A 26,351-nucleotide genomic window follows, 5' to 3' on the forward strand; every position below is an offset into this window, starting at 1 on the left:
CGTCATGGGTGCAGGGCGGACTCTTTACCCAGGCAAACTTTCGAAAGCGCTTAGGGCACCAGCTAGCCAAGTGTGCAGAGAGACAAGCACGCATCCACTCTGAGAATAAAGAGGGACTAGCGAGTGTGCGAGAAGTTGCCCTGCAAGGCAATCCAAATAAACTAAGGCACAGATTGGTTAAACTCACCGCCAAGACCAAGAGATGCAAGAACTGCAATCTGAAGAACCTGCGCCATGAGAGCGTGTTTGGATGCATCGTTTGCAAAGCCAACCTGTGCAAGCAGCCCAGCTGCTTCTGGGAGTATCATGGCTTCTCACCCCACCACTCAGGTCAATCATTTATTTGATGTTTTGTAGGTGCACACACAATAATATCATCTCTTGTGATACCAAAACACATACAGTATATAATCAATTCAAGACTAGCTTCATCTCTATGAGTATACAAGCGTCAAAAACATTGTCTGTGACTGCTTGACAGGGGAACTGTGAAAGATGATATTAATAATACATTATGACAGGGAAAACAAAGTCTACATAGTTCAACCTGAAACAGAAATGTTTGTTGTAACACTTACATTTAGCTGCGTGCTCTTTCTTTTCAAATCTAAATCTCTTATCCTCTCTCGCTTTTTTTTAACAGGCTCCCCTAATGTTGGATTCATCATGGAGGACATGAGGTACTTTACGAGACACACTCCTGCCGTTTCACACAATTTACTCCCCCCAAAATATTGTGATTAATTGAGATGTTTTATCTGTCATGCCTCAAATACCACTCATCTTTCTTTCCTGCAGAAACACCACGGGAGCAGACCGCTTTGACGACAGCAGCGAGTGGGGTCCCTTAGGGCCGGAGAGTGACCTGGACGAGGCAATGGCCCCAGTGGAGGACATGGGCTCAGACACAGACAATGAAGAAATGGAGGTTGAAGGTCTTGGCAAGGACGTTGATGAAATTGTTAATGAAGGGGAGTCTAAACAGCAGCCTGCCGTATCTGACCCTCCCGTCACCCCTCCGACAGTACGCCCGGTGGTAAAAGAACGAGAGGACACCCTCTCTGTGCGTCTGCTGAGGATAGTGCTGTTCGCTCTGTGCTGCGGGGAACGTCAAGCCGCCAAGCAGCTATCCACCCAGTCTAATCTCATCCGGACCTGGCTGAAGAACAAGGAGAAGCAGCTGGAACGTGATGGCCGGGGACCCGGCAAGGGAGAGGCGGTGGAGCGCATGGTGGAGTGGGTCATGGCCCAGCGAGAGCAGCAGCTGCCGCTCAACGAGAAGAACCTTTTTCAGAGGGCTTCTGAGATCCACAGCCAGGACGGTCACAGCAGCGCCTTCCGCATCTCTTACGACTGGGCTGTGAGCTTCATGCTGCAACATAGCCTTGGCTGGCAGGCTGTTGGGCGGACTGCCACGGTCAACTGCCGCCTGCCACGCTCCATGGAGGACAACGCTAACTCCTTCACCAAGTTCACCCGCAAGCACATCCAGGCCCACGATCTGCCCCACACAGGCATAGCTGCCATGGACGAGCTGTCTGTCTTTGTAGACATTGAGGCGCTTGCGGATCCAGCCAAAGTGGATAAAGAAGAGGCTCTCCAGCTGGTGGGAACCAGGGAACCTCTGGTCACCATCTATCTTTCAGCGCTGGCCGATGGCACCATGCTACGCACCCTGGTCCTAATCAAGGGGCAGCTCCCCAAGATGCAGGGCACAGGCCTCCCAAACTCTGTCCTGCTGGAGGCCAAGGTGGAGGGATTCACCAGGGACGAGGAGTTGGCACTGTGGGAGTCTCGGGTGTGGCGCCAACATATGCTGGACCAGAACAGGAGTACCAAAGGCATGCTGATCCTGGACGGCCACCGTGGACACGTGTCTAAGGACTTCTTGACCACCCTTGGTGCCACTGGCACCCTTCCGGCTGTGGTCCCTGCTGGCTGCACCTGCCGCCTCCAGCCCCTGGAGATGTGCCTGCGGCCCGTGCTGCAGAGCTTTTTGCTGGCCCGCTGGGCCCGGCTGGCTGCCGAGGGTGGGGCAGCAGGGGCCACACACAAAGACCTAGTGCAGCTGCTAGTGGCCTGGCTAGTGGAGGCCTTGTCCTACCTAGAGGAACAGCCTGATCTGCTGCGACAGTCCTTCCACCTTACTGACTTGGTCCCTGGGCAGCGGGACCAGGAAATGACCAAGACTCTGGCAGAGACCCAGTCAGAGCTGATGAGTACTCTCAGAGAGGCCCTGCTAGGTCCTGAGGTTCTGGAACCAGAGTCACCAGCAGAGCTCGAGCAGGAAGACAGCAGGGGTACAGAGGACATGGAGGCTGGAAAAGAGAGGGTAGATGAGAAGCAAGAGACTGGAGAAGAGAGGGTAGATGAGGAGCAAGAGGCTGGAGAAGAGAGGGTAGATGAGAAGCAAGAGGCTAGAGAAGAGAGGGTAGATGAGAAGCAAGAGGCTGGAGAAGAGAGGGTAGATGAGGAGCAAGAGGTTAAAGAAGGGAAGGTAGATGAAGAGCAGCAAATTGAAGAAGGAACATTAGATGAGAATCACAAGGAACCTATAGAAATGGACACAACAAAGGATAACATCTTGGAAAAGGGAGAAGAGATGGAGCCGCTGCCAGAGAGCCAGGAGGGTCCCATGAGGAGGTCTCCCCCTCTTAGTCCTTCCCTTTCACAAACTCTGAGTTGAATACTTCGGTCCTACTCAAGAACATCTGCCGTGTTGCCTTAGGCCACACAGCCTGTGGGTCTTCTCTGCAAATGGCCACAGAAGATTACAGTGCATACTGTTAAAGTACAATTGGTCAACCTTTGAACCTTTTTTTATGTCATCAGTGTGGGGAAACTGAGTGGGGATCCCTTGTTTGACTTGACAGGTTCTATGTTTTGCTTTAATGAACACTATGACGCACAACAGACTGGATCCAAACTCCATCAACCGTAAGGCATGTTCTTGTGGTGTTAGAAATCAAATCTAAACAGATCATCAACTGAACACAAAACATTTTAAGGTGCTATACTGTACATTAATGCATTCTTAATTCAGTTTGAGAATATTTACTATGCATTGTTTAGTATTTTCTAAAAGTTCAATGCCTTTTTGACAGATTGGTGTTGGTTTACAAATTTGCCCCCAACTTTTTCTTCCTTATCCCTTATTGCACTCAAATGACTTTACATACATTCTTTCCTTACCTTGAAAGTAGCCTAATCTATGGGCTAGAGAAGGCTAGAGCCATATTGCTAGAAGGCTAGTAATGACGGCCTACAGCTATATAGAGTATTCTATTTATCTTAAGGACTTATAAACAAATGTGATTTGGGTGAACTACCATGTTCTCTTGCCTGTGTCTGTCAGAGTCTAGTACTGAGGAAGGGTTGACAAGCTTGAGAAATGTTGGGAATGTTGAATTCCTTATGGAGTTACATAATATCGAATGCATTTTGCAGATGTCAAATATGTTCTTTAACAAGTATCTGAACTGTACCTCATTTGTCACAGTCATGGACACACAGAGATGATATTAAATTCATCCTTTCTTTTCTGACTTGTCTTTGGTCTGCTCAATACTTCAAAGGGACATGGGGGATATTGAAATCGTGACAAGTCCTGAAGATTCTGAATCTCTTGTAAGAAAAACATTTCCTGCATTTGATTAGGCGTGAGAGGCACAATCTGGGATATTTCCTGCAGCTCAGTGGTCATTTTGATTAATGACATAGCCTACCCTTACAATTCTTGATCAAATAGAACTTTAAAAATGTTTTATGGGTTTGTACAATTATCTATCATATCATACGGCCTAATTCAAAATATACGTTTTTAATACTCTACTGTTTCTGTTTTTGATGTCATTTAAGTCTGTAATGTATATCTTCAAAATATGATTAAAAAAGCAGTCAATCTTTTATAGATTAAGTCCTTACATTCATAGCTGCGTCTCATTTGAAATAGGTTGTTTTTGTCTATGGACTGAAACACAATATTGGTAAAACTCCAGATTGTGGCTTTAATCTCACATTCCCTCATGTCGAGTTACGCAAGAGATGACCCCTTGACTAAGTAGGAAGGTAGCATGAGTTTAATAGACCGTATATCTAATCAGTATGGACCATAGGAAATAAACTAAAACAACACTTTAAACTGCATATTTATTTTATAGTGCAGAACATGTTACCTTGCTTTGCGCCAGAAACGTGTCAGCTAAATGTTATGTTGACATCAAAGTCTTATCAAACTATAACAGAGGGCAGGACAATCGCGCGGGGGTATCTCTTCTTTCATATATTAATGGATGAGTTCGTTTGGCATCGCCCTGTGTCCCGGTTGGGTGGGGTTTATATATTTTAGATCATGCCATTGTCTATTGTTCGCAAAACGGAATCTCCACCGCCGGGGCACCGGTCCATGCAAAACGAAATGCACTCAATACTAATTTCTACGTGCAACGTTATGCTGCCATAAACACTCCCCTTTTTTCCCCTCAAGTCATTTACCCTGCAAAACCTGCCCAACCATTCCTCCACTCTCATATCAGCTGAAATAATTTATAGAAAGCCCGGATCCTTGTGGATACCTTGGACGAATAAAGTCTGCGGGATGGGTTTGTCCAATCTTCATGCTTTTTCACTCATTTTCGTAGCTTTTAGGAAATCTGTCAAAACACGTTGAAATGGGTAATGACGAAGTTAATGATTGAACGTGGACTAGGACATAATGCTAACCACCTCCATAGTGTCAACTTTCCATTAGTAATTTAACTTAGAGCTGAATGCGTTATTGTGTTTTATAAATGCATATTTGAGTAAGACAACTAATGAAATTTGTCCAAAACGAAAATAAGTGTGAGTAATTGCGCACGTCCGTGCGGCATTTCTTGTTGAAAATGTGTGAATCCGAATTCCATTGCTGAGTAGTCAGTTAGTTTAACCGACAATTACGTATACAAATGTGTTTACATATTGGCACTCGTGCATTGCCTTTAGAAATGCAAAATGACTGGAAGAAATGGAAGTTACAGCGACGTCTCAATTAGATTTAATCATGTAATGTTTCCCTTAAGCTGCTTGCTATGTTTTACTATAGGATACTTTGTCTTTCTCACACCATTTTGAATTAATAAAGTAAAAAAAATTTTCAGCATGGACCTAAACACCTGGTCACACAATTGCATAGGTTTGGTGGTTTAAATCAGTGGTTCCTAGTACCCCTGGTTGGGAAACACTGGTCTAAATGATGTCGCCACCAGACTGCCTGCTTCACATTGCGTAAGTAGCTGTTTATTCTCGTGTGCAGTGACGGGAAATTGTGGGGGTTGGAGTTTAGTGTGAAAGGTTTCTTGTTCTTGTGCTTGTTGCCTTGTTCATCTTAAATGATCCACTTTATCATGATGCTTCAGCAGAACCACAAACAACCTTCTATGCATTATTACATTTTAATTTCTACAATTAAATGAAAATGTCCTTTTGACAGTTAGACTAGCCTATTTTTATAACAGAGAATTTGGTAGATCCATCAATGATGCAAGAGGCTCATCCACGTTTCTTTGGACCTGCAACAGTCAAACCCATTAAATGAACGGAAGCTGAACTTGTGGGCTTGTGTATCTTAGAAGGAATTGTGTTGGGAAATGTTGGACTGGAGACTAGTTTCCTGGAAGATTGCTTGATATCTGACATCTGCTGTGGTTTCTCCATGTTTTTTTCTTCACTATTGTTTCTCAGCTGCAACAATGGTTTAGGCCAAAACCATTGTTTGTCATGTGTAAGGAAAAAGGCACAGCTTTGATCATGACAAAAGCAATGGTTTATTCCAAGTAAAGGCAGCACTAAATTATGGCAGGATTTGGTACAATGCCAAAGACAACCAGCACTCTGGATCAGCAGAGTCCTAAGTTCCACAGATATACATAGATATGTCATTATCTCACTTTTAGATTAACTAACTTCTTAGTAATGACTCGGGACGTCGGTTTTGATACGAAAGCTTATTTTAGTAAGAATACTTGTTTACGTTACATTTAACAACAATTGTTTTGGTACAGAGCAATGCAGGTAAGATGCTATCGGAAAGTCAGCCACAATCCACTGCACCTGCACATAATTGGCGCGTTCTCTCATTCCTCTCGCAAAGCATTCTGGGACTTGCAGTCAAAAAGCGTAATTCAACACAACCCAATACAATTACATATGCAAATAAATCTAAAGAAATATCTTTAGATACAGCTCAAAGAATAAACTCAAACATTAACTCTGTAACACATTAAAGTTACAACACACTTTGCTTTAGCAACAGTAGCCTTACCATTCATGCTAATGAAGCTTATCTGAAATCTATACAGTCTCTGAACCATTGTTGTCTAGACCCAGTCACCATAAGAGTTTAGGACCCTGAGATGGGCTTTAACCACTGTTCTGTACTCGGCAAACTGGATGCAGTATATCACAGTGCCATCCGTTTTGTTACTAAAGCACCTTATACCACCCACCACTGCGACCTGTATGCTCTAGTCGGCTGGCCCTCGCTACATATTCGTCGCCAGACCCACTGGCCCCAGGTCATCTACAAGTCCATGCTAGGTAAAGCTCTACCTGATCTCAGTTCACTGGTCACGATGGCAACACCCACCCGTAGCACGCGCTCCAGCAGGTGTATCTCACTGATCATCCCTAAAGCCAACACCTCATTTGGCTGCCTTTCGTTCCAGTTCTCTGCTGCCTGTGACTGGAACGTATTGCAAAAATCGCTGAAGTTGGAGACTTATCTCCCTCACCAACTTCAAACATCTGCTATCTGAGCAGCTAACCGATCGCTGCAGCTGTACATAGTCTATGGGTAAATAGCCCATCCAATTTACCTACCTCATCCCCATACTGTTTATTTATTTACTTTTCTGCTCTTTTGCACACCAGTATCTCTACCTTTACATGACCATCTGATCATTTATCACTCCAGTGTTAATCTGCTAAATTGTAATTATTCACCTACCTCCTCATGCCTTTTGCACACAATGTATATAGACTCTTTTTTCCCCCCCTTTTTTTTCCTACTGTGTTATTGACTTGTTAATTGTTTACTCCATGTGTAACTCTGTTGTCTGTTCACACTGCTATGCTTTATCTTGGCCAGGTCGCAGTTGTAAATGAGAACTTGTTCTCAACTAGCCTACCTGGTTAAATAAAGGTGGGGGGGGGGGAAAATCATGCTTACTGACCCAACCCTGTCAGTCTCTTGTGAATCCATATCTGCACTTTTGACTTGAGTGGATTGCTATTATTCTGTAAATCAAGACATATGATTGGGGAGCAGGAACTCTCAGTGGGGTGTTGGCACCGTAGTGGGAATGTCAATTTTTTTTTTTTTTTTTTGGTTAAATATTACACACACAATTGGCCTAAAAAATAGTTACCACTGTTTATCTGTACATATCTGTATGACCTTGATATATAATGTTATGATTCTGATGTATTAATGAACAGAATCTGCACACTGATATACTCAACAGTGCTCTGTTTATTTATTTTGACCCTAGGGTCAAACATTGGCTGGGTAAATAAACAGTGCATTTTTGGGTCCATGTTGTGCAGATTTGATTTGTTCTCTAACATTCACAATCATAACATTGCATTAGATTTTTACAGTAAAAGTGCATTTATCTAAGATTCTGATGGCTGCCAGTAACAACATCCTTGGGAAAGGAAGACAAAGTGGACAAATGAATGTCTCCTTTCACACACACATTCTGCAACAGTTTTACAACAAAAAAAGTATGAAAAGTGTGTCTACTTGACTTACCTGTGATGAAACTTCTAGGTCATTTTAAACATATGCCCAACAACTGTATGACGAATGCATATGACTTATAGGTGTGACAGTTCTGTGGTTACCTGCCATAGATGTTCAGCAGTAATAGTAAACACAGAGATTGCTGTGTGTGGTAGTAAAGTTATTTTGAGCTCTCTATGAAAAAGACAGTTGCTGTTTTTTTTTTTTTTTTAAGCAACTAAATGCACAGGCTGTGGACCTGGCTACAAAAGCCCACTGGATGCCATGAAGGGTGAGTGTCATTTTCTGGGAAAGAGAAGCTTAGCTCACCCCATGTGTTTTAGGAGGGATTGACATTAAGGTCTACAGGGCACTTGCCCATTGGACAAGTTGGGACTATTAGTTTAAAAAACATTTTTAATGGTTCCTTGAGTTTGTCAGTTGCATGAAAAATATTTACATAAACAAATGCCATAAATTGTCTGTATTTTACTGAAACATTGGGAGGAACCAGACATCAGTTGTAGGCTACTGGAATTCTTTGTGGTTTGATTATTTTCCTTGTTCTTGTGGTCAAGGAAGAGTGAATGACAGTAGTGCCTCCTGAAATGGGGCTCTTGTTTTTGAAGGTCCACGTGAGGAGATTGTGTACCTGCCCTGCATTTATCGCAACACTGGAATCCAAAAACCAGACTACCTTGCCACTGTCGACGTGGACCCCAAGTCTCCTACTTATTGTCAGGTACTGCTGATCTACATCAAACAACCACTGCCTTGCTTTTGATTTCACACCTGTCTTCATTAGTCACAGTGGTCGGTAGTTTAAATACTGAAGAGATGACAGTATTATACATGACCTTTGACCTTGTGGATTAAAGAGTGACCTGGTAATGTCTGCGCCTACAGGTCATCCACAGACTGCCCATGCCCAACCTCAATGACGAGCTACACCACTCTGGTTGGAACGCCTGCAGCAGCTGTTTTGGCGACTCATCCAAGAAGCGCAACCGACTTATCCTGCCCTCGCTCATCTCCTCCCGGTCTACATAGTGGACACTGGGACAGACCCCCGCGCTCCACAGATGCACAAGGTAAAGGGTCACCCTTCTACAGCAGTGATACTATAGTACTCAGTGACCATGTTGCACAGCTGTTATGCAACAGACACATAAAATCCAGTCAACACCACAGTCGGACACAACAAATCCAGTCAACACCACACAATGTCATACAAGGAGCTCCAGCACACAACAAATCAAAAACAGACAATTGAATGTACAGATTTGGTCAAGCCTCCTACCCATCTCTCACCAACAGCCCAATATGCATCATTTGTTTTGTAAAGGAAAGTGTCCTTCCCATGCAGGTCGTAATGTGATTTAAACCAAAGGATTGCTTCCTCACAGATTGTGGAGCCCACAGATATCTTCTGGAAGACGGGCCTGGCCAACCCCCACACCACACACTGCCTGGGCAGTGGCCAGATTATGATCAGCAGCATAGGAGATCCATCTGGCAATGGAAAAGGTAGGAGGAGACAACACGCTGCAGTAGGGGGACAGACGGCGTGTTCTGGGGCTGTCCTCAGCCTCATACAATGTATGTGACCTTGAAACACTTTACTTTGTATCATAAGGATAGGGATGAATAAAACACGCCTATATTTAAGCAATAAGGCCCGAGGGGGTGTGGTATATGGCCAATATAACACGGCTAAGGGCTATTCGTAGTCATGACGCAACGTGGAGTGCCTGGATACAGCCCTTAGCCGTGGTATATTGGCCATATACCAAAAACCCCTGAGGTGCCAAATTGCTATTATAAACCGGTTACATACGTAATTAAAACCATACAAATAAATGGTTTGTTATACCCGTGGTATACGGTCTGATATACCATAGCTTTCAGCCAGTCAGCATTTAGGGATAGAACCACCCAGTTTATAATAAGAGACTAAGGCTCTACAATCCACAATGATAAAGAATAGTGGGCGGGGCAAGGGAGAGTCATTTAGGCAAGTTAATATTCATTTGGATTAGATGACTGATGCAGGACGTGTTTCTCTCAGGTGGCTTTATCTTGCTGGATGGTAAAACGTTCGAGGTGGTTGGTAACTGGGAGCTGCCTGGTGAGGCGGCACCTTTTGGTTATGACTTCTGGTACCAGCCCCGACACAACGTCATGATGAGCACCGAATGGGGAGCGCCCAAAGCCCTCGCCTACGGTTTCAGCCTGGAACATGTCAAAGAAGGTGTGTAAATAGAGGTGATACATGTGTTTTGTATTATACTTGTTGAGTAGAGAGAAATGTTTCAATGCTGCTGTTCTGTCTGCAGGTCTCTATGGATCGAAGATCCACGTGTGGGACTGGACCACTCACAAGCGGCTACAGTCCCTGGACCTGGGGGAGGAGGGCGCCATTCCTCTGGAGATCCGCTTCCTCCATGATCCCGCCGCCACGGAGGGCTACGTCGGCTGTGCACTCCAAGGAACAGTCTTCCGTTTCTACAGGACACCAGTGAGCAAAACATTCATGCATAGGAAAAAATAGAATAACATGTCTGATCTCTCTTGCTTTTGTTTTTGACTGAGTGTCTTTACAAAATGGTACTGTCTCAACAGAAAGGAGAATGGGCTGCTGAGAAGGTTATCCACGTCCCCAGTAAGAAAGTGGAGGGATGGGCTTTGCCAGTGATGCCAAGTGAGTGTGTGTGTGTGTCTGGAAAATGTTGATGGGAGAGTACTGCAGATTAGGGATACATTTAACACTTCCAGTACATATTGAAGATTTGGAATTGGGTGTAGCTACCCGTTCCATAATCAAATGGAAATGCCAAATGAAATGGGTTTTCCTGAATTTGATGTGTGATCTGTTCATCTCAGGTCTGATCACAGATATTCTGATCTCCCTGGACGACCGCTTCCTATACTTCAGTAACTGGCTGCATGGAGACATACGACAGTATGACATCACAAACAGGAGGAACCCACGTCTGGCTGGCCAGGTGACATCACAAGTTTACAACATGGCTGATTATTTTAAACCCACCAAAAATGTTTCATCTTACAGGCAATGGTCTTGGACAGAGGTATTGAACCTGACAAGTGCATATGTTGTTTTTTATGTGGATACTTAAATGAATCATCTTCATCAGTCTGCCTATGTAATGCGTACTTGTGTAGGGTCGGCAGGGTAGCCTAGTGGTTAGAGCGTTGGACTAGTAACCGGAAGATTGCAAGTTCAAACCCCGAGCTGACAAATCTGTCGTTCTGCCCCTGAACAGGCAGTTAACCCACTGTTGGCCGTCATTGAAAATAAGAATTTGTTCTTAACTGACTTGCCTAGTTAAATAAAGGTAAAATAAAAAAAACAAGTGGCCTCCTACATTTTCATGTTGGTAAGAGCAGACGCTCTTATCCAGAGCGACTTACTCAGTTCATTCAACTTAAGGTAGCTAGGTAGGAGACAGTCTCCTGAAGTTGTTAGTTGTCCACTGACTGTGTTCACATCTCCCTGTGTATTCAGCTCTTCTTGGGAGGGAGCATCCTAAACGATGGCCCTGTCAAAGTACTGGAGGACCCAGAGAATCAGAGCCAACCACCCCCACGCACAATCAAGGTGTGTAAGAATAACAATCTATGCCCAAACTCACTTCACCACACACACTGGCAGAATGTCTGCAGTAGGTCAAAAGTAGGTGTTTAGGTTGTGTTTGTAAGGTGCAGACAACGACTTGTGTGTACATGTGATCCACACCAGGGGAAGAGGATCCCAGGGAGCCCCCAGATGTTGCAGCTCAGTCTGGATGGGAAGAGACTGTACGTCACCACCTCTCTCTACAGTGGCTGGGACAAGCAGTTCTACCCGGAAATGATCAAGTGAGGACCTGTTCATCGGTCTTAGATTTTTCTATTACTCAGTGGTGTAAAGTACTTAAGTAAAAATACTTTAAAGTACTACTTAAGTAGATAGTCTTATGATACTTAAGTATATTTAAAATCAAATACTTTTACTCAAGTAGTATTTTTCTGGGTGACTTTTTTTATGAAGCTATCTTTTTACTCAAGTATTACAATTTCCCACCACTTTACATACTTGTGGTCAATGCACACATGTCAGGAACAGGTTTGTTGTAAGCTATCAAAACGTGGATTTGTATGCTATCGCTCTTATAAGTGTTATTCAATATCATGGGCTGCTTCAATAAGATGTTTTGAACACCAATAGCTAGAAACACTATCAAATAGAATACTTGACTCTATTTCTTATTTTCCCTTGTCTGTTTCTCTCTTTGCCTTAGGGAGGGTTCTGTTATGATGCAGATTGACGTGAACACAGCCAATGGTGGCCTCAAGGTGAATGAGAACTTCCTGGTCGACTTTGGGAAAGAGCCCAATGGCCCGGCCTTGGCCCACGAGCTACGATACCCTGGGGGAGACTGCACCTCTGACATCTGGCTGTAAAGTTACGCAGGAGGCCCTAGTTTTCCCCCTCTCATTCCCATCATACTTTACATAGACTTCATGTAACTCATATTAGTTGGGAACGGGTGGGGAAGGAGGCATACACTCGAGCCTCATGCCCGATAATGCTGCCTATTCATTCTCATGCCCGATAATGGTGCCTATTCATTCCATGCTGCTTTGCTTTAAATGCATAATTGTGCCTTAAGTCATTATCTCATCTATGAACCAAATGTTCTTTGTTACTTCCAATGCCAGTGGTGAAACTGAGGTTTAAAAAAATAAACAAATTCTAACATATGGAATTCATAGAGTAACATCTGATGGCGACGTACTGTTTTTTAAGAATATGAAGACGTTCTCATTTTTCATCATTCCTTAATGGCCTGAGTGTGTGTGTGTGTTCAGCAGGGTTGAATGAATCTGTATGTCTGGATTGTTTACTCTTTAATTTAATAGTAAACTAGATGGGTGTAGTGAAACATGTTTTACAGGGTTAGCCATAGTAGTACAGTGCCCCTATAGTAAGTTAGGGTTAAGTGACTTGCTCAAATGCACAACAGATTTTTTGCCTTGTCGGTGCAGGTATTTAAACCAGCAACCTTTCAGTTAGTTACTGGCCCAACGCTCTAACTACTACGCTAACTACATCTAACCACCAGTCTACCAATTCTGCTACATTAATAATGGTTTGCATAATTATTATATAATTCATTTGATTTAAATACTCATTGACAACATGTTCATTTGCAAGATATTAATGGTTTTAAATACATTGAATAAATGTACTGCATATTCCTACATTATTATATAGAATGATAATAATAATTGATCACTGAGTCTCATAGCTATGGTTCATTACACTACATGTCTGGAATGACCTTGAAGCATGACCCTTAAGCAAATCTATCAAAAGCTTTCTCAAGCTTGGGTGAGTCAGTTACACTTCAGATAATATTTGGGCCAGTGGGTATCACTGCAAGGATTTATTTTAAAGGACTTAACATATTGGCAATACTGGTTTGCATTGGAAAATAACTAACTTTTGATGGTGGCCAGGTTGTGTCCTGGAGCAAAGATCCTTTGGCTGGCTGGATTTAGTGGCTAGTGAGCCTTATAATTTATACTTGCTCAACAGTGCCTGCTATTGCCCATAGGTGCAGGTGACCTATAAACTTTTCTAAATTTTACACCAGGCATGATTTGGGCAGCTACTTTCCTACATCCCTAAACTGAATCAATCCATACTACTTTCAGATCCAAATATGTGGTTAATTATCATCAGAAGTGAGGAAATAAAATGGTCAGATGATGCAAATAGATCATTGCTATCAGCACGGCAATCCTATATTCATGCCAGGCTTGGCCATACGCGTGTGTGTGACAGAGTGGAAATTCCAGAGGGGGGCAAACACTCCACACAAACACACCCAAGATGCACCATGGTCTGGGGCAACAGTACTTCTAGGTCTCAGGAGAGTAGTAGTGATGCACCGCTACATCCCCCTCCTGCATCCACAGCAGCCAGGCAGAGCACAACTGTGTAATCCAAGTCAAAGCACTGTGACAAAGTGGGGAAACCAAGCATACTATTGACCCATAAAAGGCATTTTTATATCTGTGGCAATAGTACTTCTACATCTCTGGAAGCTTCCAGCGATACACTTAGTCATCCGCTATGACACAAGTGTATAGTAATGAAAGGTATATTATCAATACACTGGTAAAGGATAGGCCTATGTCAGTGTAGGCTGCTGAGGGGAGGACTGGTCATAATAATGCCTGGAATGGAGCGAATGGATACCATGTGTTTGATGTTGATCTATTTCCACCTATTATTTTCCAGCCATTACCATATGCCTGTCCTCCCCAATTAAGGTGTCACCAACCTCCTGTCGCCTATGTATAATACACTGGTAGCATAGTGTACCCTACTCTACCCTATTACGCACTTTTGGATGTAGCTGAAATTTTACACGTTCTTCATTCAGCAATTTTCCATGTTTTACAACAATAACACTTATTGTGGAGTAGTTTGTCATAATGGACAAATATATTTTACACAGGCACTAAGCAGGCAGCCCTGGTCTGTCACCTCCAATAAGTTGTTCAGAGAACTCGGCACTTTGAGGGACTGAACGCATTCTAAATGGAGCAGAGATATTGGAGATAAAAAAAACTTAAATAGCTAACCATCCAATACAATTTTAAGGTATGAGTTATGTTTCTAATTGTTTATAGCACTCAGAGTGGCGTGGCCTTAAAGAAAACGAGGAGTTTGATACGCAAGTTAGCTGGTGTAACGTTAGCTACTTATGTGCTAGCAAGCGAGCGAGCTAATGTTAATCCCTCAGGTTTAGGTTAGCAGCTAGTCGGCTATTAACTTGGTTGCTAGCAATTAGATACAAACACACCCGAGTAAAGAATTTGCCATAAAGGTTAATTTAGCTACTATGATAACACCGGTATTTCTTATCGTTTAAGGAAGATATGTAGTTAACGTTAGATGGCTAAATCTGACCAGGAATGAGAAGGAGCTAGCTACTAAACTATAGCTACTAAATTATAGATAATTTAACTAGAATAAATAGTTTACTAATGTTAGCTACCTAGCAAATAACGTTACGCTCTGACCTAGTCAGCAAGCTCGACAACTAGCTGGCTAGTGAACTGTTAACTAACTACTGACAGTTAGATAGCTACTGTTTGATTGTCTACCTAACGTTACTCGTCTGAAGCGAGTTAGCCATCTCTATCTAACGTTAATGTTCTAGTAAATGTTTTGCCAACGTTATTTGCGAGCAAAGTTAATTGCAACTGCAGCATATTTATAACGTTAACCACACGTGTCAAATGTTTGTATACCTATCTCCATGACACACCCCTTGCCTAGACGGTGTTGGCTGGCTAGACACCTGTATGATTCTGTTTGGACGATTGGATAACGGTGCTAGCTATGCGTAATTTCTTGCCTTGTCCCTGCTTCTTGAAACGGCTAATTCAACAACAACTTGCCGCAGCCAGCTAGCGAAGGGTTAATTTATATTCCATCTGCTGAACACTGTATACAAACCTGACACTTTTGTTCTACACCCACCAAAACCGAGTTTTAATTTTTCAGCATATTGATCAAAGAAAAAGACTGATGGATACTAGCCCAATGAGGAAGTACTTTACTCCACCACCCACACAAGTCCTATACAGCAGGACCAGTGTTATACTGCACCCATTCTTCTCAAAGATCGAGGCCCTTAGCCCACATTGTTGATTCAACAATGTGAAAAATGTATTGGTTTCATCTTTGTAGTCGTGAAGTTTCTGGTAGATCCCTTATTCACTGTGTTCTACGATGGATGGCTTGTGATGGGGTGCTATTAACCACGTTGAAGATTGACACCTGATGGATAACAGAGGTTTCAGAGAGACAACCCTCCCTCTCCCTGCTTTGGGCCTGTAGTGCATGGCACTAGGTAGTGCTGCTGTGGTGCTAATCTGCTCAGTAGAATTAGCAGGTGTGTATGGCCATGTGCGTTACATAGCAGGGCCTGCCGGAAGACAGTGACCTCAGTCAGGCGAACACGTTCATAGACGGACAGACGGCTGGACAGTGACTCATAGAAAAGATAATTGGCCTGCATTTACAGACAGTATGTTAGTTGACTGATGGGAAGACGGACACAGATTGTCAGATCCATTTTACACACTGAGCACTTTGTTCCACTTAGCCCAAACCTGATTCCTGTTCAATGTAAATGCTATATGAAGAATCAAAGGAGCTATGGGCTGTGTTTTGAAGACTTGCGGCCTGTCTAGGGCTGTTGAGGTGACCATATTACCGCCACTCCGACAGTCATGATTCATGACCGCAGTAGAATTCCATGTCACGGTAATCTCCATTTATGCACTCTGGACATGCTTTGATAGTACCCAACTCGCTAACGACCATCAGGTCGCTAACGGCCTGGTATTCAGGGCTCTATTGTCCCTCCAACCACTCTAATATCGATGAAAATGCAGTCAAAAATCACATCAAAAACTTCTCAAAACAGTATAGTGTTTTTTAAACTAAAACTAAATTAACAAGCCTACAGCCAATGGCATGGCGCATAGCCAGAAAACATGTTCTTCTGAAATGCATTTTCTTCATATCATATTTCTTAAGACCTGCCTAAAATACATAATGGATTCATTGTGATTGTGTATATTAAATAGATTAATTCAACTTTCCAATTTTTTTTTAATGTAGATGTTTCAAAGGCTTTTATGCGGCTTGTATGCGTGGAGGCCTGGATATGCTAAACGTGTTTGTTAATTAACAGTCAATTACCGTGAGACCGGCAGTCTATTGCATGACAATAACCTGCTGACAAAATGTCATGACCTCCACAAACCTAGGTCTGTCACACGTTGAGGGCCAAAACAATGATGAAACCTCTTTCTGTTTCCTACTCTCTCTCTCTCTCTCTGTCTCTCTCTCTCTGTCTCTCTCTCTCTGTCTCTGTCTGGCCCCAGTGGGAGTGTGGTGAGCGGCCGTGATGGGTGACACGGAGCTGGGTCTGTCTGCTGTACAGCCAGAGGAACTAGAACCGCAGAGCCCCTCCACAGCCTCCTCCTCTCCCTCACTCTCTCTGCCCTCCTCCCCTTCCTCTGGATCCTACCACTATCAGCAGACCACCAGTCCCAGCCCCACTCACAGCGATGGTCCAGCCGCCTCCAGCCCACCCCTGGATGTCATCTCAGAGGGCGTGGGCGAGCTGACCCTGGTCATCGATCCCGAGGTGGCCAAGATGGCCTGCCAGGAGGTGCTGCAGAAGGTGAAGTTTCTCAAGGCGAAAGTGAGGGGTCAGGTCCTGGGTCTGATGGTGGCAATAGCACAGACCAAACACTGGTCAACGGGACTGTACATACAGAGCCTATCAAGCCCCCAAAAATCCCCGGGAGGAGGACTCTGAGGCACTGCCTCCAGGCTCGGTGAAAAGCGCGCGGCGGCGCCAGCGCCACAACCCCTCCAAGCAGTCGTGGCTGCTGCGGCTGTTTGAGTCCAAACTCTTTGACGTGTCAATGGCCATCTCCTATCTACACAACTCCAAGGAGCCGGGTGTGCAGGCCTACATCGGCAACCGTCTGTTCAGCTTCCGCCACGAGGAGGTGGACTTCTACCTGCCGCAGCTGCTCAACATGTACATCCACATGGACGAGGACGTGGGAGACGCCATCAAGCCCTACGTGGTGCGTATGTTACCTCCCTGAACTACCTCTGTGGCTAGCTACTCATCAGAGTTAGAAATGTATCCTCTCTATAGCTCCTTTCACATCAAATCATTTTTCCACCACAGGTGCACCGCTGCCGTCAGAGTATCTCCTTCTCGCTGCAGTGCGCCTGGCTGCTGGGCGCCTACTCCTCCGACATGCACATCTCCACACAGCGACACTCGCGCGGCACCAAGCTACGCAAACTCATCTTCTCCGACGAACTCAAACCAGCTGCAGTCCGTGCCCGCCAGCCACTGACGTTGGCCCCTTTCTGCCCACTTCCGACCGCTGCACCATCCCTGCACGGGCACGGCTTGGGCGGAGAGCACGGTCTGTCGCCTACTAAGCGCACGCATCAGCGCTCCAAGTCGGACGCCACGGTCAGCATCAGCCTGAGCAGCAACCTGAAGAGGACAGCGAGCAACCCCAAGGTGGAGAGCAACCAGGACGAGGTGTGCACTGGGAGTATATACATATTTTGTTTTCCACTAAGTCACTTTGTTTCTCTGTATCTTGGCAGGTGTCTCACAAAGTGGGATAGCTAACTTTGGAAGCAACTGCTTGGTGTCCAATGGGGGGGCATTATACAAGAACATAAAGAGGTTCATAGTCCAGCACTCTTAATCTGTAGCTGTTATCACCAGTTGTCTGAAAAATAGTCCCAGAGACAACATGCTATTGGGGTTTGGGGTCAGTGGAATGCACATATTCCAGACAGAGCAGGGAATAATACTTCCTCTTCTGTCTCTGTATAGAAGGTGTCATGGTTATGTAACTCACACGTGGTCCCATGTAGCTCAGTTGGTAGAGCATGGCCAGGGTTATGGGTTCTGTTCCCACGTGGTCCCATGTAGCTCAGTTGGTAGAGCATGACCAGGGTTATGGGTTCCGTTCCCACGTGGTCCCATGTAGCTCAGTTGGTAGAGCATGGCCAGGGTTATGGGTTCCGTTCCCACTTGGGACCATGTAGCTCAGTTGGTAGAGCATGGCCAGGGTTATGGGTTCCATTCCCACATGGTCCCATGTAGCTCAGTTGGTAGAGCATGGCCAGGGTTATGGGTTCCGTTCCCACTTGGGACCATGTAGCTCAGTTGGTAGAGCATGGCCAGGGTTATGGGTTCCATTCCCACATGGTCCCATGTAGCTCAGTTGGTAGAGCATGGCCAGGGTTATGGGTTCCGTTCCCACTTGGGACCATGTAGCTCAGTTGGTAGAGCATGGCCAGGGTTATGGGTTCCGTTCCCACTTGGGACCATGTAGCTCAGTTGGTAGAGCATGGCCAGGGTTATGGGTTCCATTCCCACGTTGGACCTGTACAAATAAAGTATAAAAATGTGTGCTCTCATTACTGTAAGTTGCTCTGGATAAGATCGTCTGCTAAATTACTCGAATATAAAAATGTTGAAGAGAGGATCTTTGACCAATTGAGCTCTGTATGTGTGTGTCCGTGCGTGCATGTGTATATGTGACTACCACACCAAACTTAATCAGCAGTTCAGTTTCAAGCTCAGTGATTTCCCTCTGGTCACTTCCTCCTTTCTCTCTTAGCTCCCTCTTCGGTTTACGATGGCATCATGGCACCCTGACAATGTTTTACAAACATGGAGACAGTGTTACTGTAGGGTCACAGTGCTTCTAGAAACACCATGCCCAGAGGTCTCTATTGAGGTCTGGTGATATCTTGGAGAAACTAGTTCGCTATGGCGACGACCATGTGACAACATCATCAGTACTCGGCTATTAACCTGGTAGCTATTGGATACAAAAACACCAGAGTAAAGAATTTGTCATACTGGTTAATTTAGCTACGCTGATAAGACCGGTAGTTCTTGTCGTCATCGTTGAAGGAAGATGGGTAGCTAATGTTTACATGCACACAATAGTACAATTATTGTAAATAATCAGATTATTATTATAGTAGTTCGATTTAAACATTTACATGCTTCGCAAGAAGAAGGATTCCCCTACCAGTTTACATGGACACATCTGAAATCAGGCTACCTGATGGGACTTTGATAATCACCAGTCAAAATAAACGTTTGTGAATTATATTTGAGTCTGAGTTTGGACATAAAAGTTTGAATGTGAACTATTTCTAAGATGCACACTTTCAGTTTTTCTGAACTAATTTCACTGGCGCTAAAGGAGGAAGCTTGCGCTGCTCGTGCTCAGTAACACTGCTACAACTCTGATTAAGGTATTTGCATGTCCTAGTCATTTGAAAGATTGCTCAGAAAACCAGCTGTTTTAATTGGTGCTTACTTTGATTATGACCGTGCGCCGATTGAGATATGCAGAGTAACGTGTTTACATGACTCCTGCCGTGCTTGGCCTACTGCCATAATCAGTTTACTATCTAATTATTAGTGTGCATGTAAAGGTACTCAGTCATCACCACTACAGGGTGCTCAGGGACTGTCCCTGAAACGGCAGAGCTGTCATTATGTAAAAGGAAGTGCCCTCCTGATATGGGTGATAATCTAGGATTGGGCAGTCTTCTCATGCATGAACGGGTCTATTATCAAACATTTCAACACTTTTAGTTGTTTAGTTGTTGGATACACAATTGAAAATCAAATCTCAATTGCAAAGTCTCTTCATGAGTCACTGATACACCAGTTCAGTTCCTTTAGTCATCGATGAGTCATTGACACAACTTCCTTTATCATTGTTGTTATAGAGGTACCCAAACCACAACCTCCCCACTCTCTTATTGAGACTCCACTATAGAGACATACTGCCCCATTATGGCGCCAGGTCAGAATCAATTCCAGGCCAATTTCAGGAAGGGAATTTAAATATACTGTTATGTGATGTGCCAACTTCATGTCATCGTGCAGCAGAAAATGCTGTCTCAGTCTCACGTGACCTTGTGCAAAGGCTTGTAAAACACATGGTGTGAACAAAGACTGCTGTTGCACCATCACTGTTACACTGGGAGGAGAGTTCAAGGTGTCTAGTGATTGTGTGGAACCTTCAGAAAATATTCACACCCTTTGACTTTTTCCACATTTTGTTGTGTTACAAGAATGCAATTGCTTTGTATTCAGGACAAGTTAATTTCTTTGCTACATGTTTTGTAGTATTACTTTAGTGCCTTACTGCAAACTTGCATTTTTGTAGTATTACTTTAGTGCCTTACTGCAACAGTTGCATGTTTTGTAGTATTACTTTATGCCTTACTGCAAACAGGTTGCATGTTTGTTTAGTATTACTTTAGTGCCTTACTGCAAACAGGTTGCATGTTTTGTAGTATTACTTTAGTGCCTTACGCAAACAGGTTGCATGTTTTGTAGTTTACTTTAGTGCCTTACGCAAACAGTTGCATGTTTTGTAGTATTACAGTGCCTTACTGCAAACAGTTGCATGTTTTTAGTATTACTTTAGTGCCTGCTGCAAACAGGTTGCATGTTTTGTAGTAATACTTTAGTGCCTTACTGCAAACAGGTTGCATGTTTTGTAGTATTACTTTAGTGCCTTCTGCAAACTTCTGTTTTGTAGTATTACTTTGTGCCTTACTGCAAACAGGTTGCATGTTTTGGAATATTTTCTGTACAGGCTTCTTTCAGTTTTATTTAGGTTAGTATTGTGAGTCTATTTTTGATCCGTCCTCAGTCTCTCCTATCACACCCATTAAACTCTAACTGTTTTAAAGTCACCATTGGCTCATGGAAATCCCTGAGCCGTTTCCTTCCTTTCCGGCAACTGAGTTAGGAAGGACGCCTGTATCTTTGTAGTGACTGGTGTATTGATACACCATCCAAAGTGTAATTAATAACTTCACCATGCTCAAAGGAATATTCAATGTCTGCTTTTACATTTTTTTTGTACCTATCTACCAATGGGTGCCTTGCGAGGCATTGAAAAACCTCCCTGGTCTTTGTGGTTGAATCTGTGTTTGAAATGTGCTGCTCGACGGAGTGACCTTATGTTTAATTGTATGTGTGAGGTACAGAGATGAGGTAGTCATTCAGAAATCATGTTAAACACTATTATTACACACAGAGCAACGTATTATGTGACTTGTTCAGCACATTTGTACTCCTGAATTGATTTAGGCTTGCCATAACAAAGGGATTGAATATTCGACCTATTGACTCAAGTCATTTCAGCTCTTAATTTCTCATTAATTTGTACACATTTCTAAAAACACAATTCCACTTTGACATTATGAGGTATTGTGTGTAGGCTAGTGACCCAAAATAATAAAAAATTCAGGCTGTAATACAACAAAATGCTGTGAAAAGTCAAGGGGGGTGAATACTTTCTGAAGGCCTGTATCTAGTTTGGACTCTTCCCACCATCATTCCTCCTCCCCCTGATTAATGTGTAGTGAGACACTGTCTGTTGTGAGTAACCATTCATAAACACTGGATGTCACTAGACTTTCATAAAGGAAGCTTTTCTCTGCTCATCTCTCTCTTAATGTTTTCCTTGTCCTTGCTTCCCCATGCTCTATAGACATAGATCTCATGTCTCTATTTCCTCTATTCTATTCCCCATGCTCTATAGACATAGCTCTCATGTCTCTATTTCCTCTATTCTATTCCCCATGCTCTGTGACCTTTAGTATCATGTGAGAGTGTTAGTAGTAGTTCACCCAGATAACCGGGATCATTGTAGAGCTGCAGATTTGTTGTCACTCCTCACAACAAGACCCTGGAATACACAGGCACACAAATCAGCCTCTTCCCATTCACTGGGGGCATACAGTCTGATACTACCTAATTATGATTCTTGTTGTTGGTATAAACATTTTAAAAATAAGAATTTTTACTTTCTTTCCCTCCACCCCCCTTTCCTTTCCTTACTTTGTACTTTACCTCTCACCTTTCCCAGGATCTGAGCTCCAGCTCTGAAAGTCTTAATTGTTAGACTAAGACTGGTACAGTAAGTTAACGGCCTCCATCACCACAGACTTCTGTGGTGCATTCTGGGATGATGGCTGCCTGTCTCCATTGGCAGCCGGGTTGTAGACTACTCTCTGTCTGCGAAGTGAGGAGTTGTAAGCATGTATCTCAATATGTAACGTTGGGCTCCAGAGATAATAGCCTTCAGGGGTCAGGTCAGGTCATTGGTGGCAGCAGTGGGATCTGTTCGTCATTGTTTTTTGGGGTCATGTTTCAGTTGTGTATCTATGGTTGTTACGGGTGCAGATTGTGATACATGCTTATAAACCTCCACTCTATTGCTTTAATTTTCTATTTTTACAAATATGTCTATATATTTTTTGGGGCTTTGTGTAAACTTGGACTTCTTTAAACCACTGCTGCAATAATTTAGCCTCAAATGAATGATTTGCCAATGGTTTCAAGTTCTGGTCTTTCATGTTTCAACTAGTCTTATCTTCTGACATTTGTGTCAAGTTGGTTGCTGAAGGGTTTCGGCTTTTTAAAGGCTATTTTAAGACTACAGGCGATTATACACATTTGCTCACTTGAATCAGCTGCAATAATGGGCCTTGACTTCTGAATCATTTCAAACTAACTTGACACAAATGGACCAGTGGCTCATGGCTGTACATCTAAGTTGCTGTTGTAATTTGACAAGGGAGTGGTCCTCCCTGTTCTCTGGGGTCAACACGAGAAGGTGTGTTGTTGTAGAGAGTATTTGGTTCCAACACAACACTGAACTTTTCTTACAAATCACTATTACTCCAAAGGTCATTATGTTCATACATCTGATTTACTCTTGCCATGTTTCCTCCTCCTCTGTAGCCGGCGCGTCTGGCACCGCAGAGAGAGTTCATCAAGTCCCTGATGGCATTGGGAAGCGGCTGGCCACGCTGCCCACTAAGGAGCAGAAGACGTCCCGGCTCATCTCGGAGCTTTCGCTGCTCAACCACAAGCTGCCCGCCCCGCGTCTGGCTGCCCACCGCCGCCTTCGACCACCACGTGGTGCGCGTCCCTCACACACAGGCTGTGGTGCTCAACTCCAAAGACAAGGTGGGGGGGAGATCACACACACACACAGTGTAGAATGAGACGACGCACCAACACAAACATGTAAACAATCACCTCTACCTGGTCAGGCGCCGTACCTCATCTATGTGGAGGTTCTGGAGTGTGAGGACTTTGAGACGTCCACGTTCCGGTGCGGATCTCCGAGACAGGATCCGCAGCACGCGCTCAGTGGAGAACCTTCCGGACTGCGGCATCACGGCAGATCAGCGAGCCGGGGGCTTCTCAACGGTTCACAACTACGATGAGGATAACGAAGCCTGGTCTGTGGACGACATCGGGATCTGCAGGTGGAGGTAGGGGTCAGGAGCCCACCTACCCTTATCAGGTAGCGAAGGAGTGTGGGCTGTGTACTCACCCTCTCCCCCGTTCTTTCCCCTCCTCTGTTATCCCAGCTCCCAGAGTTCCACACCAACAGCTGTGACAACATCTCCCAGTTCTCAGTGGACAGCATCACCAGCCTGGACAGCAAGGAGCCCATCTTCATCGCTGCTGGAGACATCAGGTACAGAGGAATAGCTGGGAGAGAGCTAGCTTTGGTGGTATAATGTAGTCTTTCAAACTGTGATGTATATGATGCTTCTTCAGTAGTGACGGTGTGTGTGTGTTTCCCCCACTACACAGGCGGCGTCTCTCAGAGCAGCTAGCTCACACACCCACCACATTCAAACGGGACCCAGAGGACCCTTCAGCAGTGGCCCTCAAGGAGCCGTGGCAGGAGAAGGTTCAGTGCGTACTCAATCCCCACAGTGGACCGTGGAGGTGTTGCATGCCTTGATGGTAACCTCAAGGCTAGAGGAAAGGTTTGAGCTTTGCTAATTGTATGTGCCTGTACTTGTTGTGTTGTTCTGAATAGGCGGATAAGGGAGGGCTCCCCATATGGACACATCCCTACCTGGAGGTTGTTGTCAGTCATCGTCAAGTGTGGCGACGACCTTCGGCAAGAGCTCCTGGCCTCTCAAGTGCTGCAGCAGCTCCAGGTCATTCTTAATGGAGACTCTCTAGCTCCACATACACAGCAAGGATGAACCTCTCTTTCCACATATCCACACTCAGCATTTACATGACAGTATAATCTCCTGTATATACTTTATCTGGACTAATTATGTACTGCTCTCTTCCCTCTCCCAGATCATCTGGGAACAGGAGCGCGTGCCTATCTGGATCAAACCCTACAAGATCCTGGTGATCTCCTCTGACAGCGGCATGATTGAACCCATAGTCAACGCAGTGTCCATCCACCAGGTGAGTGGCTCAGAAAGGCTCCAACAAAAACAAACTACTATTAGTAGTATTTAACGTTACCTTTACGGTGAGTGATCAATACCCCCAAAAGCGACTAACTTAAACAGAGTTCTTTAATAACCAAACCAGTAGGCTCATATGACCGGCAGATTCCGACAGGACAGGACAAGGTTACAGCAAACATGACGATAGTCTGTCTCAGGCAGTGGAAACACAATAAAACAAGACATCCGACAAGGACAGGAGCAGAAACAGAGAGAGATATAGGGACCTAATCAGAGGGAAAAAGGGAACAGGTGGGAAAAGGGGTGACGAGGTGGTTAGGAGGAGACAAGGCCCAGCTGGGGGAAAGAGGGGAGAAAAGGTAACCTAACAACGACCAGCAGAGGGATACCCTGAGGAAGACAGAGACAAGTCACTGCTGACAGTATGACAGTCCCCCCCACCCACACCACCGAGCTCCTCCTGGCGCACTCGAGGAGGAAACCTGGCGGCAACGGAGGAAATCCTCGATCAGCGCAACGGTCCAGCACGTCCCGAGAGGGAACCCAACTCCTCTCCTCAGGAACCGTACCCCTCCCAATCTACGAGGTACTGGTGACCACGGCCCCGATGGGACGCATGTCCAAAATTCTTCCGGACCCTGTAGATGGGTGCGCCTCGACCAAGGATGGGGGGGGGGGGGGGGAGACGAGCGGGAGGGCGCGAAGGACGGGCTTGATGCAGGAGACATGGAAGACCGGGTGGACGCGACGAAGGTATCGCGGAAGAAGAAGTCGAACTGCGACAGGATTAATGACCCGAGAAATACGGAACGGACCAATGAACCGCGGGTGGTCAACTTGCGAGAAGCCGTCTTAAGGGGAAGGTTCTGAGTGGAGAGCCAAACTCTCTGACCGCGACAATATCTAGGACTCTTAGTTCTACGCTTATTAGCAGCCCTCACAGTCTGCGTCCTATAACGGCAAAGTGCAGACCTGACCCTCTTCCAGGTGCGCTCGCAACGTTGGACAAAAGCCTGAGCGAGGGGACGCTGGGACTCGGCGAACTGAGATGAGAACAGCGGAGGCTGGTACCCGAGGCTACTCTGAAAAGGAGATAGCCCGGTCGCAGACGAAGGAAGCGAGTTGTGGGCGTATTCTGCCCAGGGGAGCTGTTCTGACCAAGACGCAGGGTTGCGAAAAGAAAAGACTGCGTAAGATGCGACCAATAGTCTGATTGGCCCGTTCTGCTTGACCGTTAGGACTGGGGGTGAAAGCCGGAAGAGAGAGACTGACGGAAGCCCCAATCAAACGGCAAAACTCCCTCCAAAATTGAGACGTGAATTGCGGACCTCTGTCCGAAACGACGTCTGACGGAAGGCCATGAATTCTGAAAACATTCTCGATGATGATTTGTGCCGTCTCTTTAGCAGAAGGAAGCTTAGCAAGGGGAATGAAATGAGCCGCCTTAGAGAACCTATCGACAACCGTAAGAATAACAGTCTTCCCCGCTGACGAAGGCAGTCCGGTGACAAAATCTAAGGCGATGTGAGACCACGGTCGAGAGGGAATGGGAAGCGGCCTGAGACGGCCGGCAGGCGGAGAGTTACCCGGACTTAGTCTGCGCGCAGACCGAACAAGCAGCCACGAAACGACGCGTGTCATGCTCCGGGTGGGCCACCAAAA

General features: G+C 44.9%; 1 protein-coding gene and 1 pseudogene across 1 annotated transcript; both read left to right on the top strand.

The window, feature by feature from the left end:
• The first annotated feature begins 4,462 nt into the window (after positions 1-4,462).
• LOC118962653 lies at positions 4,463-12,508 on the top strand (annotated as a pseudogene).
• Positions 12,509-14,061: 1,553 nt separating this feature from the next.
• On the top strand, positions 14,062-24,701 carry LOC110507702 (phosphatidylinositol 4-kinase beta; the record flags this gene model as incomplete). The annotated part of the gene is given in 16 exon segments (XM_036974644.1): positions 14,062-14,438; positions 16,739-17,055; positions 17,058-17,159; positions 17,162-17,455; positions 17,563-17,931; positions 23,197-23,236; positions 23,239-23,336; positions 23,338-23,424; positions 23,511-23,562; positions 23,565-23,588; positions 23,591-23,719; positions 23,722-23,735; positions 23,835-23,944; positions 24,064-24,168; positions 24,296-24,419; positions 24,571-24,701. Coding segments are annotated over 15 exon segments (1,973 nt in total), but the record flags the coding sequence as incomplete, so codon positions are not given.
• Between the last annotated feature and the right edge of the window lie 1,650 nt (positions 24,702-26,351).

Source organism: Oncorhynchus mykiss, unplaced genomic scaffold (assembly GCF_013265735.2).
Source record: "Oncorhynchus mykiss isolate Arlee unplaced genomic scaffold, USDA_OmykA_1.1 un_scaffold_783, whole genome shotgun sequence".
Taxonomy (NCBI): domain Eukaryota; kingdom Metazoa; phylum Chordata; class Actinopteri; order Salmoniformes; family Salmonidae; genus Oncorhynchus; species Oncorhynchus mykiss.